The sequence below is a fragment of the Rutidosis leptorrhynchoides genome, chromosome 11 (genome assembly GCF_046630445.1).
Source record: "Rutidosis leptorrhynchoides isolate AG116_Rl617_1_P2 chromosome 11, CSIRO_AGI_Rlap_v1, whole genome shotgun sequence".
Classification (NCBI taxonomy): Eukaryota; Viridiplantae; Streptophyta; class Magnoliopsida; order Asterales; family Asteraceae; genus Rutidosis; species Rutidosis leptorrhynchoides.
In genome coordinates this window covers 59,001,823-59,024,774 of record NC_092343.1, presented here as the reverse complement: position 1 = coordinate 59,024,774, position 22,952 = coordinate 59,001,823, and the positions used below count along the sequence as shown (strand labels likewise).

Below are 22,952 nucleotides of genomic sequence, written 5' to 3'. Positions count from 1 at the left end.
TTACGCCGTCGTAGTAACACCGCGGGCTGTTTTGGGTTTGTTAATTAAAAACTATGATAAACTTTGATTTAAAAGTTGTTATTCTGAGAAGATGATTTTTATTATGAACATGAAACTATATCCAAAAATTATGGTTAAACTCAAAGTGGAAGTATGTTTTCTAAAATGGTCATCTAGACGTCGTTCTTTCGACTGAAATGACTACCTTTACAAAAATGACTTGTAACTTATTTTTCCGACTATAAACCTATACTTTTTCTGTTTAGATTCATAAAATAGAGTTCAATATGAAACCATAGCAATTGGATTCACTCAAAACGGATTTAAAATGAAGAAGTTATGGGTAAAACAAGATTGGATAATTTTTCTCATTTTAGCTACGTGAAAATTGGTAACAAATCTATTCCAACCATAACTTAATCAACTTGTATTGTATATTATGTAATCTTGAGATACCATAGACACGTATACAATGTTTCGACCTATCATGTCGACACATCTATATATATTTCGGAACAACCATAGACACTCTATATGTGAATGTTGGAGTTAGCTATACAGGGTTGAGGTTGATTCCAAAATATATATAGTTTGAGTTGTGATCAATACTGAGATATGTATACACTGGGTCGTGGATTGATTCAAGATAATATTTATCGATTTATTTCTGTACATCTAATTGTGGACAACTAGTTGTAGGTTACTAACGAGGACAGCTGACTTAATAAACTTAAAACATCAAAATAAATTAAAAGTGTTGTAAATATATTTTGAACATACTTTGATATATATATATATATATATATATATATATATATATATATATATATATATATATATATATATATATATATATATATATATATATATTGTTATAGGTTCGTGAATCAACCAGTGGCCAAGTCTTACTTCCCGACGAAGTAAAAATCTGTGAAAGTGAGTTATAGTCCCACTTTTAAAATCTAATATTTTTGGGATGAGAATACATGCAGGTTTTATAAATGATTTACAAAATAGACACAAGTACGTGAAACTACATTCTATGGTTGAATTATCGAAATCGAATATGCCCCTTTAGATTAAGTCTGGTAATCTAAGAATTAGGGAACAGACACCCTAATTGACGCGAATCCTAAAGATAGATCTATCGGGCCCAACAAGCCCCATCCAAAGTACCGGATGCTTTAGTACTTCGAAATTTATATCATATCCGAAGGGTGTCCCGGAATGATGGGGATATTCTTATATATGCATCTTGTTAATGTCGGTTACCAGGTGTTCACCATATGAATGATTTTTATCTCTATGTATGGGATGTGTATTGAAATATGAAATCTTGTGGTCTATTGTTACGATTTGATATATATAGGTTAAACCTATAACTCACCAACATTTTTGTTGACGTTTAAAGCATGTTTATTCTCAGGTGAATATTAAGAGCTTCCGCTGTTGCATACTAAAATAAGGACAAGATTTGGAGTCCATGTTTGTATGATATTGTGTAAAAACTGCATTCAAGAAACTGATTTCGATGTAACATATTTGTATTGTAAACCATTATGTAATGGTCGTGTGTAAACAGGATATTTTAGATTATCATTATTTGATAATCTACGTAAAGCTTTTTAAACCTTTATTTATGAAATAAAGGTTATGGTTTGTTTTAAAAAATGAATGCAGTCTTTGAAAAACGTCTCATATAGAGGTCAAAACCTCGCAACGAAATCAATTAATATGGAACGTTTTTAATCAATAAGAACGGGACATTTCATAGAAAACCATCGATTACGACCGTCAAAAACAAGATTCGAGGTAAAACTTTAAAAAAAATGGCAGGGGGCAAAACCGAAGTTTCAAACTTCGGTTTTGCTGAAAAGTCTGCAAAACCGAAGTTTGAAACTTCGGTTTAGGGCACGAGTGGCAATTCTTGTACACATGTCATCCTAGTCACTGTGTATCTGCATAAAAGACCAAAACCGAAGTTCCAAACTTCGTGTAACATCCATATAATAATAACAAATAAATATGGTGTTATTACATATAAAACAAATTATGATATTTATTGAAGTTAATTTAAAGATTTACATCATAAACTAAATGCAAGTAATGAATAATATTAATAATTACTTTAGCCACTTCTAAATGAAAGTAAAATGCATACGTAATATGCATGCTTAATTACAGAATCGTTATAACAAATAATAATATGATAATAGTAATAAAATTATAGTAATAAAATGATAAAGATCATCCTATCCTAGTCATGTTCTACTTCTATCTGATTTGCTGAATAACTACTAAGCTCTTGGGCAATCCGGACGTCCAGCCATCGGCATCTCGCCGGTAGTGTCGACTTTATCGATTTTTGTGTAATAATGGCGGCCTTCGGTCACTTTTTCGGCGTTATTTATCTCCGTTCGGGATCTCCGGTCTTCCTTCTTCCTCCAGGCGGCGATTTCGGGTCTTTGTGCTCGGGATCTGGGTTTGTTTGAGATTATCGGCTGTTCGTCGAAGTTGGTCTCGCCGGTCTTCCACTCCGCTTCTCAGTGACAGTATCTTTCTTTTTCCGGTTGTAGGCGACGAATTCAAGACTGAATTCTACAATCGTTAAGGTAAGGTCTCTGTTTCGTTTGCGGCTTGGTTGTTGTGGTTTTCCGGCGAGTGTTGCCGCATTGTGTGTTTTCCAGTGGTTCCGGTGGCCAGAGTGTCACCTGCAGGTATTGAGGACAGTTTACGGCAGCTAGCCGCCTTGAGGGGTTGTTAGCGGCTGGCGATTGTTCTTGATGGCTGCGGGTGGCTACAATTAACGGGTGGGGTTGCAGCTCTCGCTATGATGGCTTTTCAGCGGCTACAGGCGGTTGTTGACGGCTACCGGTGGCCGGTGGCTGTTGGCGGCTGTTGGTGGTCGCCGGTAGCATGTAGTGTGGTGGTGGCAGTCATGGACTGCTGATAACACCTCGTGTTCATCGGTTGTCGTTAGCGGTCTCTACCCGTCGATTGTTGGTTGTTTGGTTCTGCTTGGTTTTATGTCCTTAGAAAACTCGGTGTAAATGGCTTAGCTTCTATTGGTTTGACTGCGCGTTTGGTACTGTTTGGCTGTCGTTACATTAGTGTGTTCATACTTTCCATGTAGCCGAGTATGTTCTGGTGGACTCGGTGTTATTGCCGGCGTGTGTTGATTTAGTTGACCTCGGAAAATAGGCCTCGGATTTGGTGCTGCTGGAGTGCCCGACGTTCATATTTGTGTGCGGCTGTTGAGTAGTAGTGTTTGCGGGGTTGAATACGGGCTCGGTTTTATGATATATTTTGATTTAGGTTTGGTGGTTTTCGTTGTGTTGTCTTTTCATTTTCAATATGCTCGTTCTTTTTCAATCATTGTACTCGTCCTGTGTATAGGACGATAAGAGCGAGCTCTTTCAATTTCAATCATTGTCATTTGTATGTTCCACCGGATCTTTACGATCTTTATATATATATATATATATATATATATATATATATATATATATATATATATATATATATATATATATATATATATATATATATATTAACAATTTCGCCAAAAAAGAAAAGAAAAAAACCTATAGAATGCTTATTCACCTGCTCGAAGTTAGTATGAATATGTAGAGGCTTGCTTTCATTCAAAATCATCCCATTCTCAATTCCTGTATAAACATACATTATTAGTTGTAAAACTAGTAAAACAAGGATGAGGTTATTATAGTACGAGGAAGGAAAGCTAGGGCTACAAGCTTTATAAGTACATCACGATCTTTAGACAAGATCGCAAAGTGAGTGATCTCGTGTTATTTTATAAAGCTGAGATATGTGCTATTATTGTGTTTAATTGCTACTTGATTAGATACGAGCTATGTGCATTTATTTAAGAGACTTGCATTGCATACAATTTTAAATATATTATATATGTGTTATTGTGTTTCGAGCCATGGATCGGAATATGGTGGAATAATTATTGTAAGACACATGGGGTTTGAATTCGGTTATCCGGTGCAATGAAAATTATTGGGAATGTGGATAGAGGCTCGGAATGCGTTATTACATAGAGCTCAAATATTATTATTTTCATAGCTATCTGAACCTACGTGTCTGTGTGATTTTTTACACGAAAAATACACGACCCTCAGGTCATCCAAGGGAGATCGATCCAAGGGAGTGACTCTGATCGAAATAAATAATGTAAAGTGGGACCAGTGAAATGACGTTCGACGCTGTCGAAAGAGAAATAGTTTTGCTATAGCTATGTACCTAGTAGAATCTTCCATGAAATAGATATATTATTTGACTTTCGATGTGGATCTATGACTATTTATTTAATTTTATAAGACCCGGGAATCGAGTCTTTACACTTCGGTTTTACCAAATCCGAAGTTTGAAACTTCGGTTATACAATTTTTGTAACAAATTTTGCTTTATTTCTATTTTTGCAACTAATACCACAAAAATTACTATTTATAAAAAAGACAAAATTGCTGAAATGGTCCATGTGGTTTGTGTCAAAATGCTAGTTTAGTCCCTGTGGTTTTTTGACGTATTTCGTCCTCGTGGTATGTCAATGTTGCTAATTCAGTCCCTATTTCTGACGGACGTTAAAAAATTCCGTTAACTCCAATCACATGCCACGCACATGAGGGTAAAAACGTCCTTTTATCTTTTTCTTTGAACAAAATTGCTGATATGATACTTGTGATTTGTCTTTCCTTCGGGAAACTTCATACCAATCTTCTTCTTCCCCAAATCAAAAATACCATTTAAGCTCTAAAACAAATACCCAAATCAACACCAAGTAAACTTTAAATCTAAGCTCATTTCCATTCCCAAATTTAAATCAAAACTGAAATCCAAATTTAGGTCTAAACCCAAATCCTAATCCATCTTCCCAAATCAAAACCAATAGAAATTAAAAAGAATATGCATAATAAAAAAAGTTTGTTACACCTTTTGTTCTTCGCTGAACAACACCTTCAGATTTGTTAAAAAGTTTCAATCGTAATTCTATAACTAATAAAAAGGTGGATTACCAATTATTAACTAAAATACAAACATCAGGTGAATGTATATAAACCTTTGTCTATGGGAGTTAGACCAAGTTTTTACGGAGTACTTTTCAAACATCAGGTGAATGTATGTGATAAATTGCAAATTAGTTGACTATGGGAGTTGACCAAGTTGTTACTTTACTTACTCATGAGTGATTTTATCAAAGTTACTTTACAATTGAATACCTGAAATCTCCACCAGATCCATCAGATCTGGTACCTCCGCAACTCTTTCATCAACATCGATGATAAACTGGCCGGAAGGCCACTGTCTCTGACCGAAAATAACTCAAACGAACATAATTAGTTACCGGATCCAAAGCTTCTCACCGCAATCCACCAAATTCATTCGCGGGTACTGCAGGTGCGTTTGTGAATATGTGAAAGCATTTAGTTTTTATTGTGTAGTTTTAATTAGATGATATAAACAGATGGAAGATTGATTTGTGGATTTGTGTAATATGAACTTTAATGATAGATAAAAGGTGCTGCGATTTAATTTGAGGATCCTGTAATTCCTTTTTGAATGTGATGTGATTTAATTGATACACATTATTAGGGTTCATCATGTTTGGGAAGATGAAGATTGGTGATAGAAGTTTCTAAGGAAAGACAAAATCACAAGGATCATATTAGCAATTTTGTTTAAAGGAAAAGATAAAAGGACGTTTTTACTCTCATGTGCGTGGCATGTGATTGGAGTTAACGAAATTTTTTAATGTCCGTCAGAAATAGGGACTAAATCAGCAACATTGACATGCCAATACATCAAAAAAAACCCACAGAGACTAAACCAGCATCTTGATACAAACCACAGAGACGATTTCAGCAATTTTGTCTAAAAAAATCTTATTAAATCCAGGGAACTTGTGAGTGTTCATGAAGGTTATTCCTATGAAGTCCCCTTATATAGTCGACCACATTCAATTCCTAGAGTTGGAATATTTCGAAAGATGGTATCTTTACTTTCCACTCTAGCATACTCTACGAGATTGTGATGATCGTATTCTTTCTTCGTTAAGCGGGAGTATAATTTGGTCAAATTAAGCTTCTTCCTCGTAAAATTTAATATTTTCATTTAACACCTAAATATCCTACCAGGCTCGCCTTATCATCTAGAGATTTGGAGATTAAGTATATAATTTGCCTTTTACGTTAAACGTAGATTTAATTCAAGTGATCATATTCTGGTTTGAATGTGACTAAGACTAATTCCATCTAGAGGCGTATTTGCATTTGACTTGCTATAAGTTATACCATGTGTACGTCATTAATGTACGTGGCTACGTTGTGTGTTCTAGAGCGATTTCGTATGCAATTGAATATCACGAGAGACAAAAGTAATCACGTCCTAGTTCATACGTAAATGTCACGAGAAACAGAAGTACTCTCGTCCTAGCTAGTTCATACGTGTAAATATCACGAGAAGCACCACGGGTAGCTAAGAGAATACTTCTATACAAAAATCTTGAAGTTTCACTCAAATGAATCTCATCCATACATCATGTTAGACCAATTATGAATGGTGAAAGCGACTCCCTACAAATTTCCCTGATGAAGAAAGATGCATAACATACTTCAAAAATCGATGTTACATGAACAAACAACAATCTAAACACAAATTATGTTTTAAAACTTTAAAATGAATGTAGAAATAGCATCCCTAAACTAACCCACATAAAGGTCGAAAATTGTTGGGGCTTAGGGTAGTCCCAACGGTGGTGTCTACCACCTCATCCAGCCAGCCGCCCAGAAGGGAGCTGTTGGCAGCGCTGTGCCCCGGGCCCAGGGAGCCGCCCAGGCCATCGCCCTCCTTCTCGCCCGTTTGTTTGTGCTTCTGTGAAATGTTTCTGAACGGACAAATTCAACCAAAATATGACCGTTAATAAAAAAACACCAAGGACTAGATAACGGCTATTTTTTTTTCTAATTTATTTATTACTCTCTATATACATATCCACATCTCAACATCCATTTTATATCCATTTCTTCAATCTCATATTCAATTTCTTTTTACAAAAAATGAGTTCCAAAAAAATTCAAGCAAAGGAAAATCCAAACAAAGATCACATGTTCAAGATAGAAATGCAGTCGAACGAGATATGATGCAACAATTAATCGAATATACGCAACAAACTTCCGGTTTTTCTCTATTTGCAAATGTCATTAATTGATTGTTTAGTTTCTAGTAATTTTATTTTAAAATACGTCGCATTTTAATTATTGTCGTAATATTTTAAATTTTACTTATTATAATGTTTTTAATTTTTAATGAAAATTTGATTTTATTTGAAAAAGTATTTATAATTTATAAGTTAAATAACTTATTTGATTTTATAACTAAAAATGTAACGACCCAACCCGTCGATTACCGGCCCATAAATTTTTTTCCCTTTTTAATATACATTAAATAACACTTTAGGTCCCATTACACAAATTTCAAAACGTATTTGTTATCATATTACGTCTAACGATTTTAATAAAACGTACATTACATAATTAAATCATAAACCGGGTTATACTCATTATGACCCGACTAGTTATTTTTATACAAAACCGAGCATGGTGATTGGGACTACGCTACCCAATCCTAAATCGAGTCCAAAAGCAAGATCTTCTAAAGCAACCTAGCCAAGATTTCTAATCCCCACGCTTACCCGAGCCGCCATCATGCGAACCTATAAAAATATCAACAACGAGAGAGTAAGCTAACGCCTAGTGAGTGAAAGTATACTACATCCATACCTATGCATAAAATGGACACGCCACACAAATAATCAAATAGCACATACCGGAGCATCCAAGTATAAGGCAAGCTAAACTAAGCATATCGTGCGATCGCTATACAACAATCCAAGGTTAACAATAAGTACACCAACAACGATATGTACAATGCCATCAAGCTTTATCCGGAGGGTTAGCTACACCACAACAATACGACAATATATACATATATATAACAAAGCGTAAACCGCCCAAGGTTAACCCCTTAACCCAATACCATAAGTCAATTACCAAAATGAAGATTGGCCGCACTACACGAGCCTTAGTAAATCCGCATCAACACGTGACTACTATCTCCATTACCAACAACGCATCGAGGTTGGCCGAACTACACGAGCCTTAGTGAATCCGCACCACACGAGACCACTACCTCAATAAGATGACCGAAACTACACGCGTCATCGTGAATCCGCATCCACACGTGATTCACTTCTCCAATCAAAACCCACGGTCCCGGGATTTATAAAAATCCACATCATTGGGGTTATCCAAATCACAACTCAATACCAACCCTTCGCCATTGGGGTTAATAATCCACATCACAAACGCATGTAGAAATTTGAGCTTCACTATGGATATATAATTATTATATGTATAAAGTTTTCGCCGTGTTTTAAAAAAATGGACGGTGTTACACATTTAACTCTGGATTTCCGCTTCAATATTTGAGCTTTCTCTTTTTCTTTTTTGAGCCAAATGCCTCTTGCTTGTATCCATTCATCCTTTTCAGAATCTGTCAAAAGCCTTGATTCTGCTTTATTTTCTAAACCGCACGCTTTTTTCTTTGCCTCTTCTAATTCAATATCGAAATTACCAAATTGGTCTTTACTCTAAACACGTAAGGTTTCTTTTACGTTATTCATCTTGATTCTAAAAACACAATCATGTTTTGAAACTTTTACCTGCTTGTTCTACGCATCTATAATTATTTTTTCCGCTTCTAAATTTTCGAACCACAAGTCGAATATTTTAAAAGGTTTTGGGCCAAAGTCAACGTTATTATTACGAAGAGCAATCGGGCAATGGTCTGAGGTGTTGCGATCGAGTGCTATAATCGACAAGTCACCCCACGTTTGAATAAAAGTTTTCCTAGACTAGAAACCGATCAAGTTTACTTAGCTTCATTCCATTGTCACTAATTCTTGTAAACTTTTTCCTAAGAAGCGGTATTTCGATTAATTGCATTCATTCAATAAAAGCATTGAAAATTGTAGTTCTGGACTCTAAAAAACATAGTTTAACCGCTCGGATTGGTCTCTAACTTCATTAAAATCCCCACAAATTACCCATTCCGCATCATTATGCAACATTTATTTTTCTAAACAGTCTTACGGTTCTTTTTTCCCACTATCAATATGTGGTACATAGACATTTATAACAATAGTATCTTTATCTCTTCCTTTATATTTTCCTTTGATTGCGAGGAAGAATTTGCCCTCAACTACTCAACTAATTAGTTATTAATATACTTTAAATAAATAAAAAAAATATCCACATATAACTTTTTTTTTGAAAGGCAAACTCACACACCCATCTAAATCTAACTCGAATATATACACCACGAATTGTCCTAAGCAGGACTCGAACCCTCAACCTCAAGGTTGTAAGGATGGCCTCGATACCGCCAAGCCATTGGCTCTTTGGTAATATCTACATATAACTACAATACAATTTACACACACAACTAGTTCTTTATTATATATTTAAAATACATATCACAAAATACACTTAAAATACATAATTATAAAAATCATACCCAATTCGCCTCCCCTTAAGTTAATTAAGTAAGAAAATATAAGCAAAATCATTATTGGTTACAAAGCATATATCATACATCTTAGTCTAATAACTTACCATATCATTTTCGTTCCTTGATCTTTACCGGAAACCCACCTTTCATTTTCGACGTTAAATCGGCCGTAAGTATTGGTTCACTACCATCATCTACCGCCGCAACTACCTTAAACTGTCGTAAAATACCTGCTACCACCCTCTTCATTTGTAAAAACGCCATATCTTTTCCTAAACAAATCCTCGGGCCCGCTTGAAACACCGGATATGTATATGGATCCCTCGCCATAAACTTTACCTTCTCCGTCGTCTCATCCTTCTCCAACCACCGTTCCGGCCTAAAATCCTTCCAATCTTTGCCCCAAAACTTCTCCACCCTCCCCATTGCATAAGGATGGTAAGTCACAACCATACCTACAAAATTTATTATATATCTATTCTATAACAATTTAATAATGCAATAGATAGATACCTTAACTATAAAAAATAGAAATGACAAACATATCTCCTTTTTCAACTTCATCTTTAATGCATTATTTATGCTAGTTTATAGAAAATGTACCCAAGTCAAATCTAGTTGACAAAGTATGACACTCGAACTCGATTTAAAAATATAATATCTTGAAACCTGATTTGAGCCTTTATTAGTAGTCAGTACTCGAGCTTTTTCAACTCGACTTGATTATCACATTAGAACAAAATTAAAATAATTCTTGGCATAGCAATTAAAAGCAAGCAACATACCTTTCTTCACCACCGTTCCGTCCGGCAAAACATCGTCAGCGTTCGCCATCTTCGTGTCCATGGGAACCGGTGGATAAAGTCTCATACTTTCACAAAGAGAAGCATGAGTATAAACCATATCCTTCACTTCATCATAAATCGGCGAATCCGATTTCGCTTTAATTTCATCCACAATTTTACTTTCAACATCCGGATTCTTATAAATTAACCAGAAAAACCATGTCATAGCAGCAGAAGTCGTGTCTCTACCCGCGAGTATAAAACTAATCACAATATCCGTTACAAATTTTTCATCTGAATGACCCGAACATAAAAACCGTGACAACAAATCAACGGATTGGATTGATGACGAATTACTTGATAGGTCTTGTTTCTTTTCGTTCAATATCTTTGTAGCGAATTGGCGAATTTCTGACACGGCTTCTTTGAGTCGTTTTTCGGACCCGATATTTAAAAACCGGTTAAATTTCCATATAAGTCTCGAAACCATACGAACCCTGTTGCTACTGATACGAACAGCGTCTTCAAATGCAATAGCAAATTTAGCTTTTGGCAAAGATGGAGTTAAGTATTTTGGATCATACCCAAATGCGATTCGACAAATATTATCAAACGCGAATCGCTGAAGTATATCTTGTAAATCAAGAATTGTATCATTTTCAGCTGCGGCTTTCAATATAGGAATTAATCTTTCGTTTAATTCAGCATCAACAACGTGTTCGACGAAATGTCTAAGTGTCTTTGTATTAAATTCATGACTAGAAACTTGTCTTTGAAACTTCCATTCATCACCATCAACGTTAAAGATCCCATTTCCTAGTAAATCAGATAAGGGGGTACGAAAATTATCGCCTTTTTCGTACAATGAAAATTGGGTCTTGAGTATGTGTTTGACAACTTCTGGGTTGCCGGTGATGACACGACTTTGGCCGAATGTTCCCCGGAGTTTGAAAGTTAACGTCGGCGAATTGAGAAGGTAATCAGTCGTCCATTGAGCTAGACGGTGGCGATTGGTGTATAATGCGAGAGAGCTTCCAATCAAAGGGTATGATTTTGGTGATGAATCTGTGTTGGATTTGGTTTTGAAGAAGATGAAAAAGAAGTAAAGAAAAATGGATAAAAGGAGAGATAATTCTACTAGCATTTTTGTTCAGTTTTGGCCACACAAGTTTGATGTTTGAATGATTGATTGTTAACATATGGACATCAGTATATATAATAGTAATAACGAGTTGAGGTGCATGTCGGCCAGCCATGCATTTATGTTATTATGAATTTTATTAACGAAAGAAAGATTGATATATAGTGAAAATTAATGTTGATAGAGAAATCAAAAATAAAAAGTTATAAAATCCTCGCAAAAGTCCTCTCCTTTAGAATTAGAAAGATAATCCTCAATCTCATCGGAGACGAGCAAAGTGCGTTCATAAAAGGGAGATATATTCTAGACGGTGTTCTTATCGCAAATGAGGCTATTGATTTTCTCAACAAAAATAAAAAGAAAAGCCTTATATTCAAAGTCGACTTCGAAAAGGCTTTCGATAGCTTAAGTTGGGATTTCCTGCTAGAAATAATGAAGAGAATGGGGTTCGGGGAAAGGTGGAGGATGTGGATGCTTGCTTGCTTTAAATCAGCGTTCGTCTCCGTTCTAGTGAATGGTTCCCCCACAAATGAGTTTAAGCTAGAGAGAGGCGTGAGACAGGGTGATCCTTTGTCCCCTTTCCTTTTTATCATCGCAACGGAAGGTTTGAACATCCTTACCAAACAAGCTATACACGTGGGCCTTCTCAAAGGTGTAGAGATCGGATCGGACAAGGTGTTACTATCTCATCTACAATACGCGGATGACACTATTTTTCTCGGAGAATGGAATAGGCAAAACTTTTGTAACCTTATGAAGCTACTTGGGTGCTTTGAAAAGGTGTCGGGTCTAAAAATTAACTTCCATAAGAGTTTAATTTTCGGCTTAGGGGTGTTAAGAGAATAAGTTGATCGAATGGCCCTTCGAGTTGGTTGTAAAGTTGGCGAATTCCCATTCACATATCTAGGACTACCTATCGGGAAAAATATGAATAGAATTGAAAGTTGGAAACCGGTGTTGGATAAATTTAACTCACGTCTCGCGGATTGGAAAGCTAAAACGATCTCTTTTGGTGGAAGGTTAACGCTTGTAAAGTCGGTCTTAAATAGTTTGCCGCTATATTACTTTTCCCTCTTTCGTGCCCCTACGAGTGTTACCAAATCCTTAGAGAGTATTAGGCGAAACTTCTTTTGGGGGGGGGGGGGGGGGTCGGGTGAAAATTCAAAAATTACATGGATCAAATGGGAGGACTCTCTTTTGCCTTATAGCGAAGGAGGTCTAAACATTGGTTCATTAAAAGCAAAAAACCTTGCGTTTTTGGGAAAATGGTTTTGGCGGGTTAAAAACGAACTAAATTCACTTTGGGTAAAAATTCTCAAAAGTATTCACGGAGCTAATGGGCTACTCTTACCCCCAAGCCTTAACGGGCCGAAAGGGAAGGGTAGTGTTTGGTTGAATATTGTGCGTGCAGGTGTCGATATCAACGAAATCGGGCTGAACTTCGACAAGTCATTCATTAAGCAAATTGGTGATGGAAAATCTACAAGCTTCTGGGAGGAATAGTGGCTAATTAAAGCCCCACTAAAGTCCAAATTCAAGAGACTCTATCACTTGGAATCAAACAAGTCAGCTGCTGTTAGTGACCGAGTTACATGGATAAATCAAGAGAGGTCTTTTTCATGGGGCTGGAGCCGCGAGCTGTTTGGAAGGGCATATGATGATGTTCAAGCTTTAATTTCCTTGATAGACTCGTATGATAAACAGGACAGGGGCTGTGATGCGTGGGTTTGGAGGCTAGCAACAAACGGTATTTTTACAACAAAAAAACTAGCTAGACTGATTGATGACACTACTCTTTTAGATGGTAGATCGAGACAAGAAACTTTAAAAAACAACTTGGTTCCGAAAAAAGTGGAAGTGTTTATGTGGAGAGTATTGAGGAAACGGTTGGCAACACGCGTGGATTTGGACAAGAGAGGAGTAGACCTTGATTCTGTCAGATGTCCCATTTGAGACGACGACGTGGAAACAATCGACCACTCCCTTATTCTTTGCCGACATTCTTTGGATGTTTGGGAAAGAGTTTATAAGTGGTGGAAATTGGGTCCGGTGTCTAATCTTAGTGTGAATGAAGCCTTCCGAGGTAAAAGCAATCAAACAATGTCTTGGTTGGGTTCGAAGATTTGGCAAGCCACAGAATGGATTTGTGCATATTTATTATGGAAGAATCGTAACCAAAAAGTTTTTACAAACAAAAGTTGGAATGGGCCTTCGGCATTGATGGAAATTCAACATCTATCATTCGAATGGATATCCTCCTGAGTCAACAAGATGAAGATCGAGTGGTTAGAATGGCTACACAATCCAAGATCCTATGTTATTTAGCTTACTGTTGTGTCATGATCCTTGTCCAGTCTTGCTAGTTGCTATCCCAGCAACTGATGATACTGCTGTTGTTTTAGCTTCTATACCCGGCTTTGTATCTCCTGTCTAGTGTAATTCTTCGCGAGTCTGTTTGTTATGTATGTGTTTTCGGGTTTGGGCTCCCTTTAGCCCATTGAGCTTAATAATATCTTGGCTTTTCGAAAAAAAAAAAGTTATAAAAATTGATTAAATTATAAAAATTGAAAGAGCGATAATGAGATAAAAAATAAAAAGTTAGAGCAGAAAAAACTGAGATTTGAACCGCACCCTCCCCTATATAACCATCTCCTTTACCTCCTTTACCACTTGATCTAAGATACTCTTTTAATTATTAATGATATACTCTTTATACTAGGCTTTAAGAGTTCATGCGTTGCACGGCGACTCTTAATCAAATAAACTAAAAATATATATGTTATATCAATTAACTGTATTAAAAAAAGACTATCACAAGTATTGTTGTGGATGAAATAAAATAAGCAGCTTAATTATTTTTGTATAAACACCTTCGTGCTGTTTAACCAACAAATATGTCAAATGGGTTGTAATGCATAAATGGTAAACATTAGGCTTAATTTAAAACGGTTCTATGTTATTTCAATACAAACATCAGTAGATAAAAACATCACCTTAATACAACTCAGAAAGATCGGGCTAGGAGGGTATCGATATCCATTACCAAATTCTCCATTTTATCTTTAGCGTTAGGCTTTATAAACCATCTCTTACAACCAATATATACCCAGTCGGAGTATTAATACGATATTTGCGAGAACAACTTACATACCCGATTATTATATTGCAAATACCGAAAACAAATGATTAATTTTAATAGTTGTAATTTGATCAAACCAAAATCGTTAAGTGTAATTAGATTTCGGGTTTGAGTGCTTAATTTGGAAAAAAGAGTATGTTGATTGTTTTAACTCCAATAATTGTGCGAACCCCGATTTGGAATCTGGATTCTAAGGGCGTAAAACAATAAAGTGAATTAACCTTATTCGGCCGGAATCGAATAAGTTAATATCTTATTGTGGATTAACTCGGATGGTGATCGGAGCACCGATCGGAATTAAGTTAACAACTTGAGTGACGTTGTCGCCATTGATTTTGGCAGAGTAACGTTTATGCATCCAGTGTTCCCTAAATGAATGATTTTACTTGTGTATTTATAGATGTTATGGAGGGAATGATGACGTGTCACATGTCCCTTTCATGGTTGTAACGAACTTTTCCAATCCCGAGGGGTGACGTGGCACCTGTCCCTTTCATGGAGAATAACAGATCCTAACGAACTTCCCTAGATTTGCGGGCTGACGTGGCATGCGACTTGCATGCTTGTTTGCTCCGTGACCAAGTGGTCATTCCGGGACAGGGTGCCTACCTCGTGACAATGTGTTCTGTTCCGGGACAACGTGCTTGTCCCAGGAGTGCCTTCATGTCGGTTTGGTAGACCGAGACGGTGGTGTCGGTGAGTTAATTCTGGTTAAGGCATCACGGTGCTCTCAGTCTAGTCGGGTGAGTCTCGCCTAAACACTTGCCAAGTGTTTATTCACGGTCATGATTATGATGACTGGTTTTGCGGTGCCTGGTTATGATTATCTCGACCGGTTGTGTGATACAGGTTGCGTGTATGTCATCCAGGTTCTTAGCTTTGCCATTTGTCCGTCATGATGGAATATCCGGGAAGACGTCAGACGGATGACGAGAAAAGGAGTTGGCAATCCGGGACGCGTAGTGCCGGGTATAGTTTTTGCCGAAATGCTTGCTTATTTTGAGACGGATCATTATGTGTATCATTAAGTCCCCCCAGTTTGATGAGGGTAACCGGAACGGTTACCGTTGTTAAACTTCCGAGACAAGGCCACGCTTCCTGATTGGATGTGCATTTAATGCTCGTCAGCGTGAAAAGACAGTTTCTGCAAATGCGCCTCCCTTTTCGTGTTCTTTCCGTTTTTCAACTTTTGGAACGGCGTTCGAGAGATTTCCTTTTGCTCTTTTAATCATTACTTTTGTCGATCCATCTTTTGATCTAAACCGTTGGATCAGTTTTCTTAAAACCTATAAATAGCTTCCCTTTTCCAATATTTTTACTTTTTACAGCTTTTGTGCCCTAAACGCTTCTTCTTCAAAAAACCAGCAGTTTTCTTACGAAAAAAGGTACCTTATCTACTTCTTTCTTCTTTACTTATTATTTTTTGTTTTCGTTCATATGGCGGATCAGTCTTCCACTTCTACTAGCGTAGGTGTTCTCGAAACTTCTGGTATACCTTCTGTAAACGTTAATGAAATTATGAGTCAAGTGTGCGATGGGTATCTTGACGAGATGGTACAAAAGTACCCGTTTTTGTCCCGTTATTCGTTGAGAGTGTCTGACGCCATCCATAGAGTCCATAAGCCTCCTCCAGGCATAGTTACCTTTTATGGCCATGCCATTAGTGTGGGCAACTTTCGACTGCCATATTCTGAATTTATGTATCAGTTTTTTGATCACTATGGCATAGCGCCTGCGCAGGTGCATCCCCATGCGTACCAAAAATTGGTGATGTGGGAGATGTACCTTAATCACTACCACATTCTTCCTACTGTCCGTATGTTCCAATTTTTTTTTTCGTCTCGAAGTCCGAGGTTGGATGGTTTACCATCAAACGGAGAGCGGGAATTTATTTTACTGGAGATATGGACACGTCGTTGAAGGAGTGGCGGGAGTCTTTCTTTTTTGTTGATAGAATAGGGCTACCACCACGATTTGTTATGCTCTGCGAATGGGCAACCGATCTTAAGAAGAGGGCCAATAAACTCCCGATTTTAAACGCTGCTGAGAGGGCGTGCATAGAAGCTATACGGGGGTTTAGGTTTCCACAGCGGCCATACCCGGAGGCTATGCTTGTGTTGGGGGGAGTTAGCCATCAATGGCCGGACCCGAGTACTAAGCCTGTTCTTCGTTTTAATGGGGCAGGTGAAGACTGATCCCAACCAACTGTTATGTCATTAGGTTAATTGATCGTATGCTAATCTTGTTTATCTTTGGTGTTTATGTAACAGCGATGGAGTTTGCTACCGCATTGGGTTTTGGTGATCTTACAGACATCCGGGTAGACGTCAGACGGATAACGAGAAAAAGGAGTTGGCAATCCGGGACGCGTAGTGCCGGGTATAGTTTTGCGAAATGCTTGCCTATTTTGAGACGGATCATTATGCGTATCATTATAATTCATGTTCAACTAAATATCAATCGGGTATGTAAGTTGTTCTCGCAAATATCGTATTAATGAGCCTGTGCATTGCACGGCAGCAGCTGTATACAAAATTATTTGAAAACGTTAGTAATGATCATCTCAAATAAGTAAGACAATTTATTGCACATTGTTCCATTCAAATCCAAAATTTAGATTTACACGGGAACATAAAATGATACAATGGTTTTCGATGCTTCCTCGAGAGCATCAACACCTAAAAGTATTTTTCTTTTGAAAGTTTGCAAACTTGCACCACCACTCATTGACCTGGGACTCATTACCTCATCCACTTGCATAAAAGGTCTGTATCTATTAATAATTGCATCCATTTTTTTCAGAATATAAATTGATATTGACTTTTCACAAATTGTGAAAGGTCCGCAAATACAAGCATGATCAAGATGGACTTACATAGACCACATCCACCCAATTTTCTAATAATAGCATCCATTAACCTATTTTCTAAGTGGTCAGTTAAGGTCATTGATTGCTACCAAATTTGTTAATTCTTGTTCACCTGACCCATGTTTAGCTTTTGTTTCACCCATGTTTAGCTTTTGTTTCACTACATTCTTCCGTTGCTCCAAGCTTTCTCAGCTCTTCTCGGTTCCATTCCTTGTAATAGAGGAGTGATACTTTCATGTGATACCTAAAATTATAATAGAATCAAAAAATTAGTGTGGTTCAACATATATAGAAAGGGAGGTGATTCTCACACACCACTTTTTGATCCATCTACACCTAATTACCGATTTTACCCTTAATTATACTTATAATAATAATAATATAAGTTCAACTCACAAGGGGTGTAACTGTAAACTTATGAGACAAAAGTGTAAATTGATCAAAAAGTGGTGTGAGAATCACCTCCCATACAGAAAGATAGTAGTAGAAAGAATAGGTAAAATACGCTAAAAACACCCAATTAATACTTTTAGTGCATAAAACCACTAAATTCATTTTACTTAGAAACTAAGAATTTTTTTTTTTAAATAGTAATATTTATAGGGCATTTACAAAAATGGTTTTTTAAACTCAAAGTTTATAAAAATAGGAAAACCGACCTTTGAATTGCCGGTTTGTCAGTTTTCGATCCAAACCGGTGTTTCAAATGCCGGTTTGGTGCAATAAAATTTAAAAAAGGTCACGTAGGCAAACCAGCGTTTCAAATGCCGATTTGCCTACGTGGCATTTTTTTATTTTTTTTATTTTTGAAATCTTGCATTTTCAATTTTCATAAAAAATACTCAAATGAATATATACAACTTCATTATATATATAGCCATAAAAAATGAATGCATGCATTCAATTACCATTTTCCATTTATTGTTGATTACATTTAATAGAAATTAATATATATATTTTGGTAACCACAATGGTACACCCGTGACATGCATAGTCATGGAATATGAGTAGGCAAACTCTAGCCACTAAATTAAATGAACAAATCAAACACCCAATTAACACGAGTTAGCCATTAAAAAACGAGAAAATAAAAACTACACGAATGTCAAATTACTTACATGGGAAAACAAACGGTTTCATGTTTCATGTGTTGTTTCTTGTTAATACGATTCATGCACTGATATTCTCATATATTTTTTCCAATTTTAATTTCTAAAAAAAAAATTAAAAATTAAAAAATGCCACGTAGACAAACCGGCATTTGAAACGCCGGTTTGCCTACGTGGCATTTTTTAAATTTTTTTTGCACCAAACCGGCATTTGAAACACCGGTTTGGATCGAAAAGTGACAAACCGGCAATTCAAAGGTCGGTTTCCTATTTTTATAAACTTTGAGTTTGAAAAATCATTTCTGTAAAAACCTTATACTATTTAAAAAAAAAAAATTTCAGAAACTAATAATATTATTATTGTATCATAAATTTTGTGATAATATCAGAAAAATCAACTATCTCAGGTACGTTTTATATATACACAGTTGTTTCCTAAAAGCCACCTACCCAAAACTACTTCACCTCTCACATGTACAGTTGTTTACACTATTGACATGTAACCGGCTATAAATGTGACAGAAGAAACATAAATTGGTTGACTATTAGAATAACTTAATTGATGATGACTATGTAGAAAGTTGACAACGAATAAAACGATTGAATTGATTAAACTTTCAACATGTCATCACAAAATTACTTTAATCTAATTATTCAATCAATATAAAACACAAATAAGATCTAAAAGAAAGGAAGTGAGTAAACATTTGCTACTATAGAGTTGAAAAAACCAAGAATTAAAAACAATAATTCCTAAGGTGGCAAAATGGGTGGATCGATAACATGTCAAAATTTGGTAATTTCTTGTAACATGTCAATACAATTCATGTTAATGTATCGCATCAAAAACTTAATATCAACAGTCATAGAAATATAGAATATATCAACATGTTTAGGTAATTTTTTAAAATTCATCAGTTGGACTATTTATATATTAACATTAAGATATTACTTATTGAATTTATCAATAACAAGATAAGTTGTGTTTTCGCATGCAGATACCATCAAAGTTCCAATAAGTTTCGGAGAAACAAACCTTATTCGAGTGGTTAACGCATCATTGAATCAACAAATATTTTTCAAATTCACCAACCATGAATCCACTTTTGTTAAACCCTTAACCACCTCTGTCGTAATGCTTGGAATGCTGGTCAAATAATAAACACACTCATTAAGTTAAAAGTAAAACCTTACAACATTCACATTAATCTAATTTAAATGCATAGTAAAAACTAACATCAAAATAGATCCTGGAACAGATCCTAGAAACAAACAGTTAGGTATTTCCTCAAACCAAATAAATGAAACTCTGGTTTGAATCGTAGATAAATACTAAGTCATCAAAGTTATCTAATTAACCAAACAGTAAATAAGTAACAACTATCAAAAAGTAAATCAACAACTAACTTCGAATTAATCATAATTAGAGATCTCATAAACAATTCAAGTTGCATCCTCATATATCAACTCATGATAAATAAACATATATAATATAACCTAGCAAACAAAAAGTCATGCAAATCAAAAAATTAGGAATATATGAAGGCGTAATATGCATTGGATTTGTGATTCATAGTATGAAACTAAATCCAAGTGAACAAATGTTTTACGAATATAGACTCGTTTCGAAATAGGTAAATCATTGAAGCCTCAAATAGTAAAACCAGACATTAACAAAGCTACTATTTTAACGCACGAGCATTAATGTAGAAAAATGACAAATGCAAGTGCACTTTGAGTAGCTACAGCACATTTAGGTTTTGTTGTGTAACTATCAATCAATGTCTTCATCATAACTACGTCCAACATCTAATATTATAAAACATATAACCAATCTTCTTATCTTATTATAACTATCTATCATTTAACTCCAAACAACAATAATAAATGAAATCTGCAACAGTTAGGAAAAAAAACGTCTTCGGTTTGTAAGGTGTTAAAAACATCTGTAAGTGGAGAACATGGTTAAGTGAAAAAGAGAAGTAATATCAATCAACATCATATATTACACAAAATTAGGTTGAATGGTTTAATAAATGAGATGATAAATCGCGTGGAGCCCGGTGTTATGCTAACGTCTAAGCGTAGCATGAACAACCTATGTGTGAGCCAATACTTTGATATTTGTTACATAGCAGTTCTTGTGGAACCTTCTCTCAATGTCTTCGCTCTGATGTTGCTCCCAAGTAGTGATATATAATCGAAGACCACATGATGTCATGACATAAGGGACAACACCAACAATCATTTTGGGTGGTGTTTCAATGATGATAACTACCTCATAAGTCTCCCTGAAGCTCTATAAATCAAAATTAATCATCAACTACAAAGGTACATTGAAATCTGCTACTATAAATGATAATAACCTTTTGAACTAATTGTAATGAATTCAAAATCAATTAGTTGAAAACACAGACAACCAAAACAACCTACATTTTGGATTAATGCAATAAAACAAATACAGATGAAGACTTGCTACAAATACGAAAAAACATATACAATTATAAGACAATTCAGTTATTCGAAAAAATTGGTAATCAAATTACTTAAAAAACAATCAACAGAAATTGAAACACAAATCTGATTAACACACAATAGTGTCACTGAAAGATTAAGTAAAAGGTAAAGAAAAAAAAAAAAAGAGAGAGATCAAACCAATGAACAAATATCATGAATTGAAGACCATCCTCATTTTTTTTGTATTAATAAGAAATCATATGGAGTACTAAATAACAAATCAAACAAATAAATACGATACTTAATTAATTAATTACCAAAAATTAAGAAGACTTACGGTAAAACGGCATACATAAAAAAATATGATGGTACAAGCGGTAGCAACAAAGGGTTTGAACGACGGAGCATGAATGAACGACGGTCCATAATCCGTGACAGAATCGGCGTGGATGAAGAAAGATTTGAGAGCGACGATGATGGTGGATATAACGACGTAGATGGCAATTTCAAATACAAAATCGGATGTGGATCATATAGCGTTAGATTAAGTGATCAAGGGTTCGATAGAAATAACTGATGACGAATTGGGTAGAAGTATTCGGTAGCAATAATCGGTAGCAACAACTGGTAGAAGATTGTTGGAAGGAGAAAGACGATTGAAATTAAGCGACGGGTAGCGATTACTGGTTCATTATGAACAATGGCGAATATTTGGCAGGAATAACACGATTCTACAGATGGGAATAAGGAAACCCTAATCTGATGGTTATGAGTGTAATTATTAGGTGTGAGGCCAATAGCAAAGGAACATTTGTCATTTTGTCAGAATTTAGGCTCTTAATTACCTGTTAATCTCAAAATTACACGTGGAAATAATGGTTTAGGAGCATTTTCGAGGTGACACGTGACATATAAGCCAAACGGTTTATAATATTTAAAGATTAAAGATAAACATAAATACAATACTATTATAGTATTAACTAGTTGTGGAGCCTCGCTTTGCGCCGGGGGCTCCGTTTTGAATGCGAGTTAAAAAAAAGTCTTGATCTATTTTGTAAAAAAGAATTTTTTTCGACATCTAACATTGAAGGGTTGTTCCTTTTGTGAAAGTTGCTTCTTTTAGTGTTCGGGTTTTATTTAAAAAAAAAAAGTTAGTAAAGTGGGGGTTCGATTTGTATTTTAATAAAAGTTAGAGGGTTAAGTTTGTGAAATTTGAAAAAAATATACGTATAAAGTGGGAGTTCGATTTCTATTTTAATAAAAGTTAGGGGTTAAGTTTGTGAAAATTGAATATTAGTAAAAAAAAAAATTAGTAAAGTGGGGGTTCGATTTTTATTTTAATAAAAGTTATGGGGTTAAGTTTGTGAAATTTGGAAAAAAATATACGTATAAAGTGGGGGTGCGATTTGTATTTTAATAAGAGTATAAAGTGGGGGTGCGATTTGTATTTTAATAAAAGTTGGGAAAAAATATACGTATAAAGTGGGGGTGCGATTTGTATTTTAATAAGAGTATAAAGTGGGGGTGCGATTTGTATTTTAATAAAAGTTGGGGGGTTAAGTTTGCGAAATGTGAAAAAAGGAATAGTACTATTCATTTGGCCTAGAATTTTTTTCGACATCTAACATTGAAGGGTTGTTCCTTTTGTGAAAGTTGCTTCTTTTAGCGTTCGGGTTTTATTTAAAAAAAAAAGTTAGTAAAGTGGGGGTTCGATTTGTATTTTAATAAAAGTTAGGGGGTTAAGTTTGTGAAATTTGGAAAAAATATACGTATAAAGTGGGAGTTCGATTTCTATTTTAATAAAAGTTAGGGGGTTAAGTTTGTGAAAATTGAATATTAGTAAAAAAAAAAAAAACTT

The 22,952-nt window shown here is 35.4% G+C and overlaps 1 protein-coding gene across 1 annotated transcript; it reads right to left on the bottom strand.

Moving 5' to 3' along the window:
- Positions 1-7,497: 7,497 nt before the first annotated feature.
- Positions 7,498-11,578, bottom strand: LOC139876431 (cytochrome P450 94A1-like). The gene is made up of 2 exons (XM_071863739.1): positions 10,380-11,578; positions 7,498-10,049 (listed from the first exon to the last, which is right to left on the bottom strand). The coding sequence occupies exons 1-2, from the start codon at positions 11,521-11,523 to the stop codon at positions 9,703-9,705; spliced, it is 1,491 nt and encodes a 496-aa protein (XP_071719840.1). The 5' UTR covers positions 11,524-11,578; the 3' UTR covers positions 7,498-9,702.
- Positions 11,579-22,952: the final 11,374 nt, after the last annotated feature.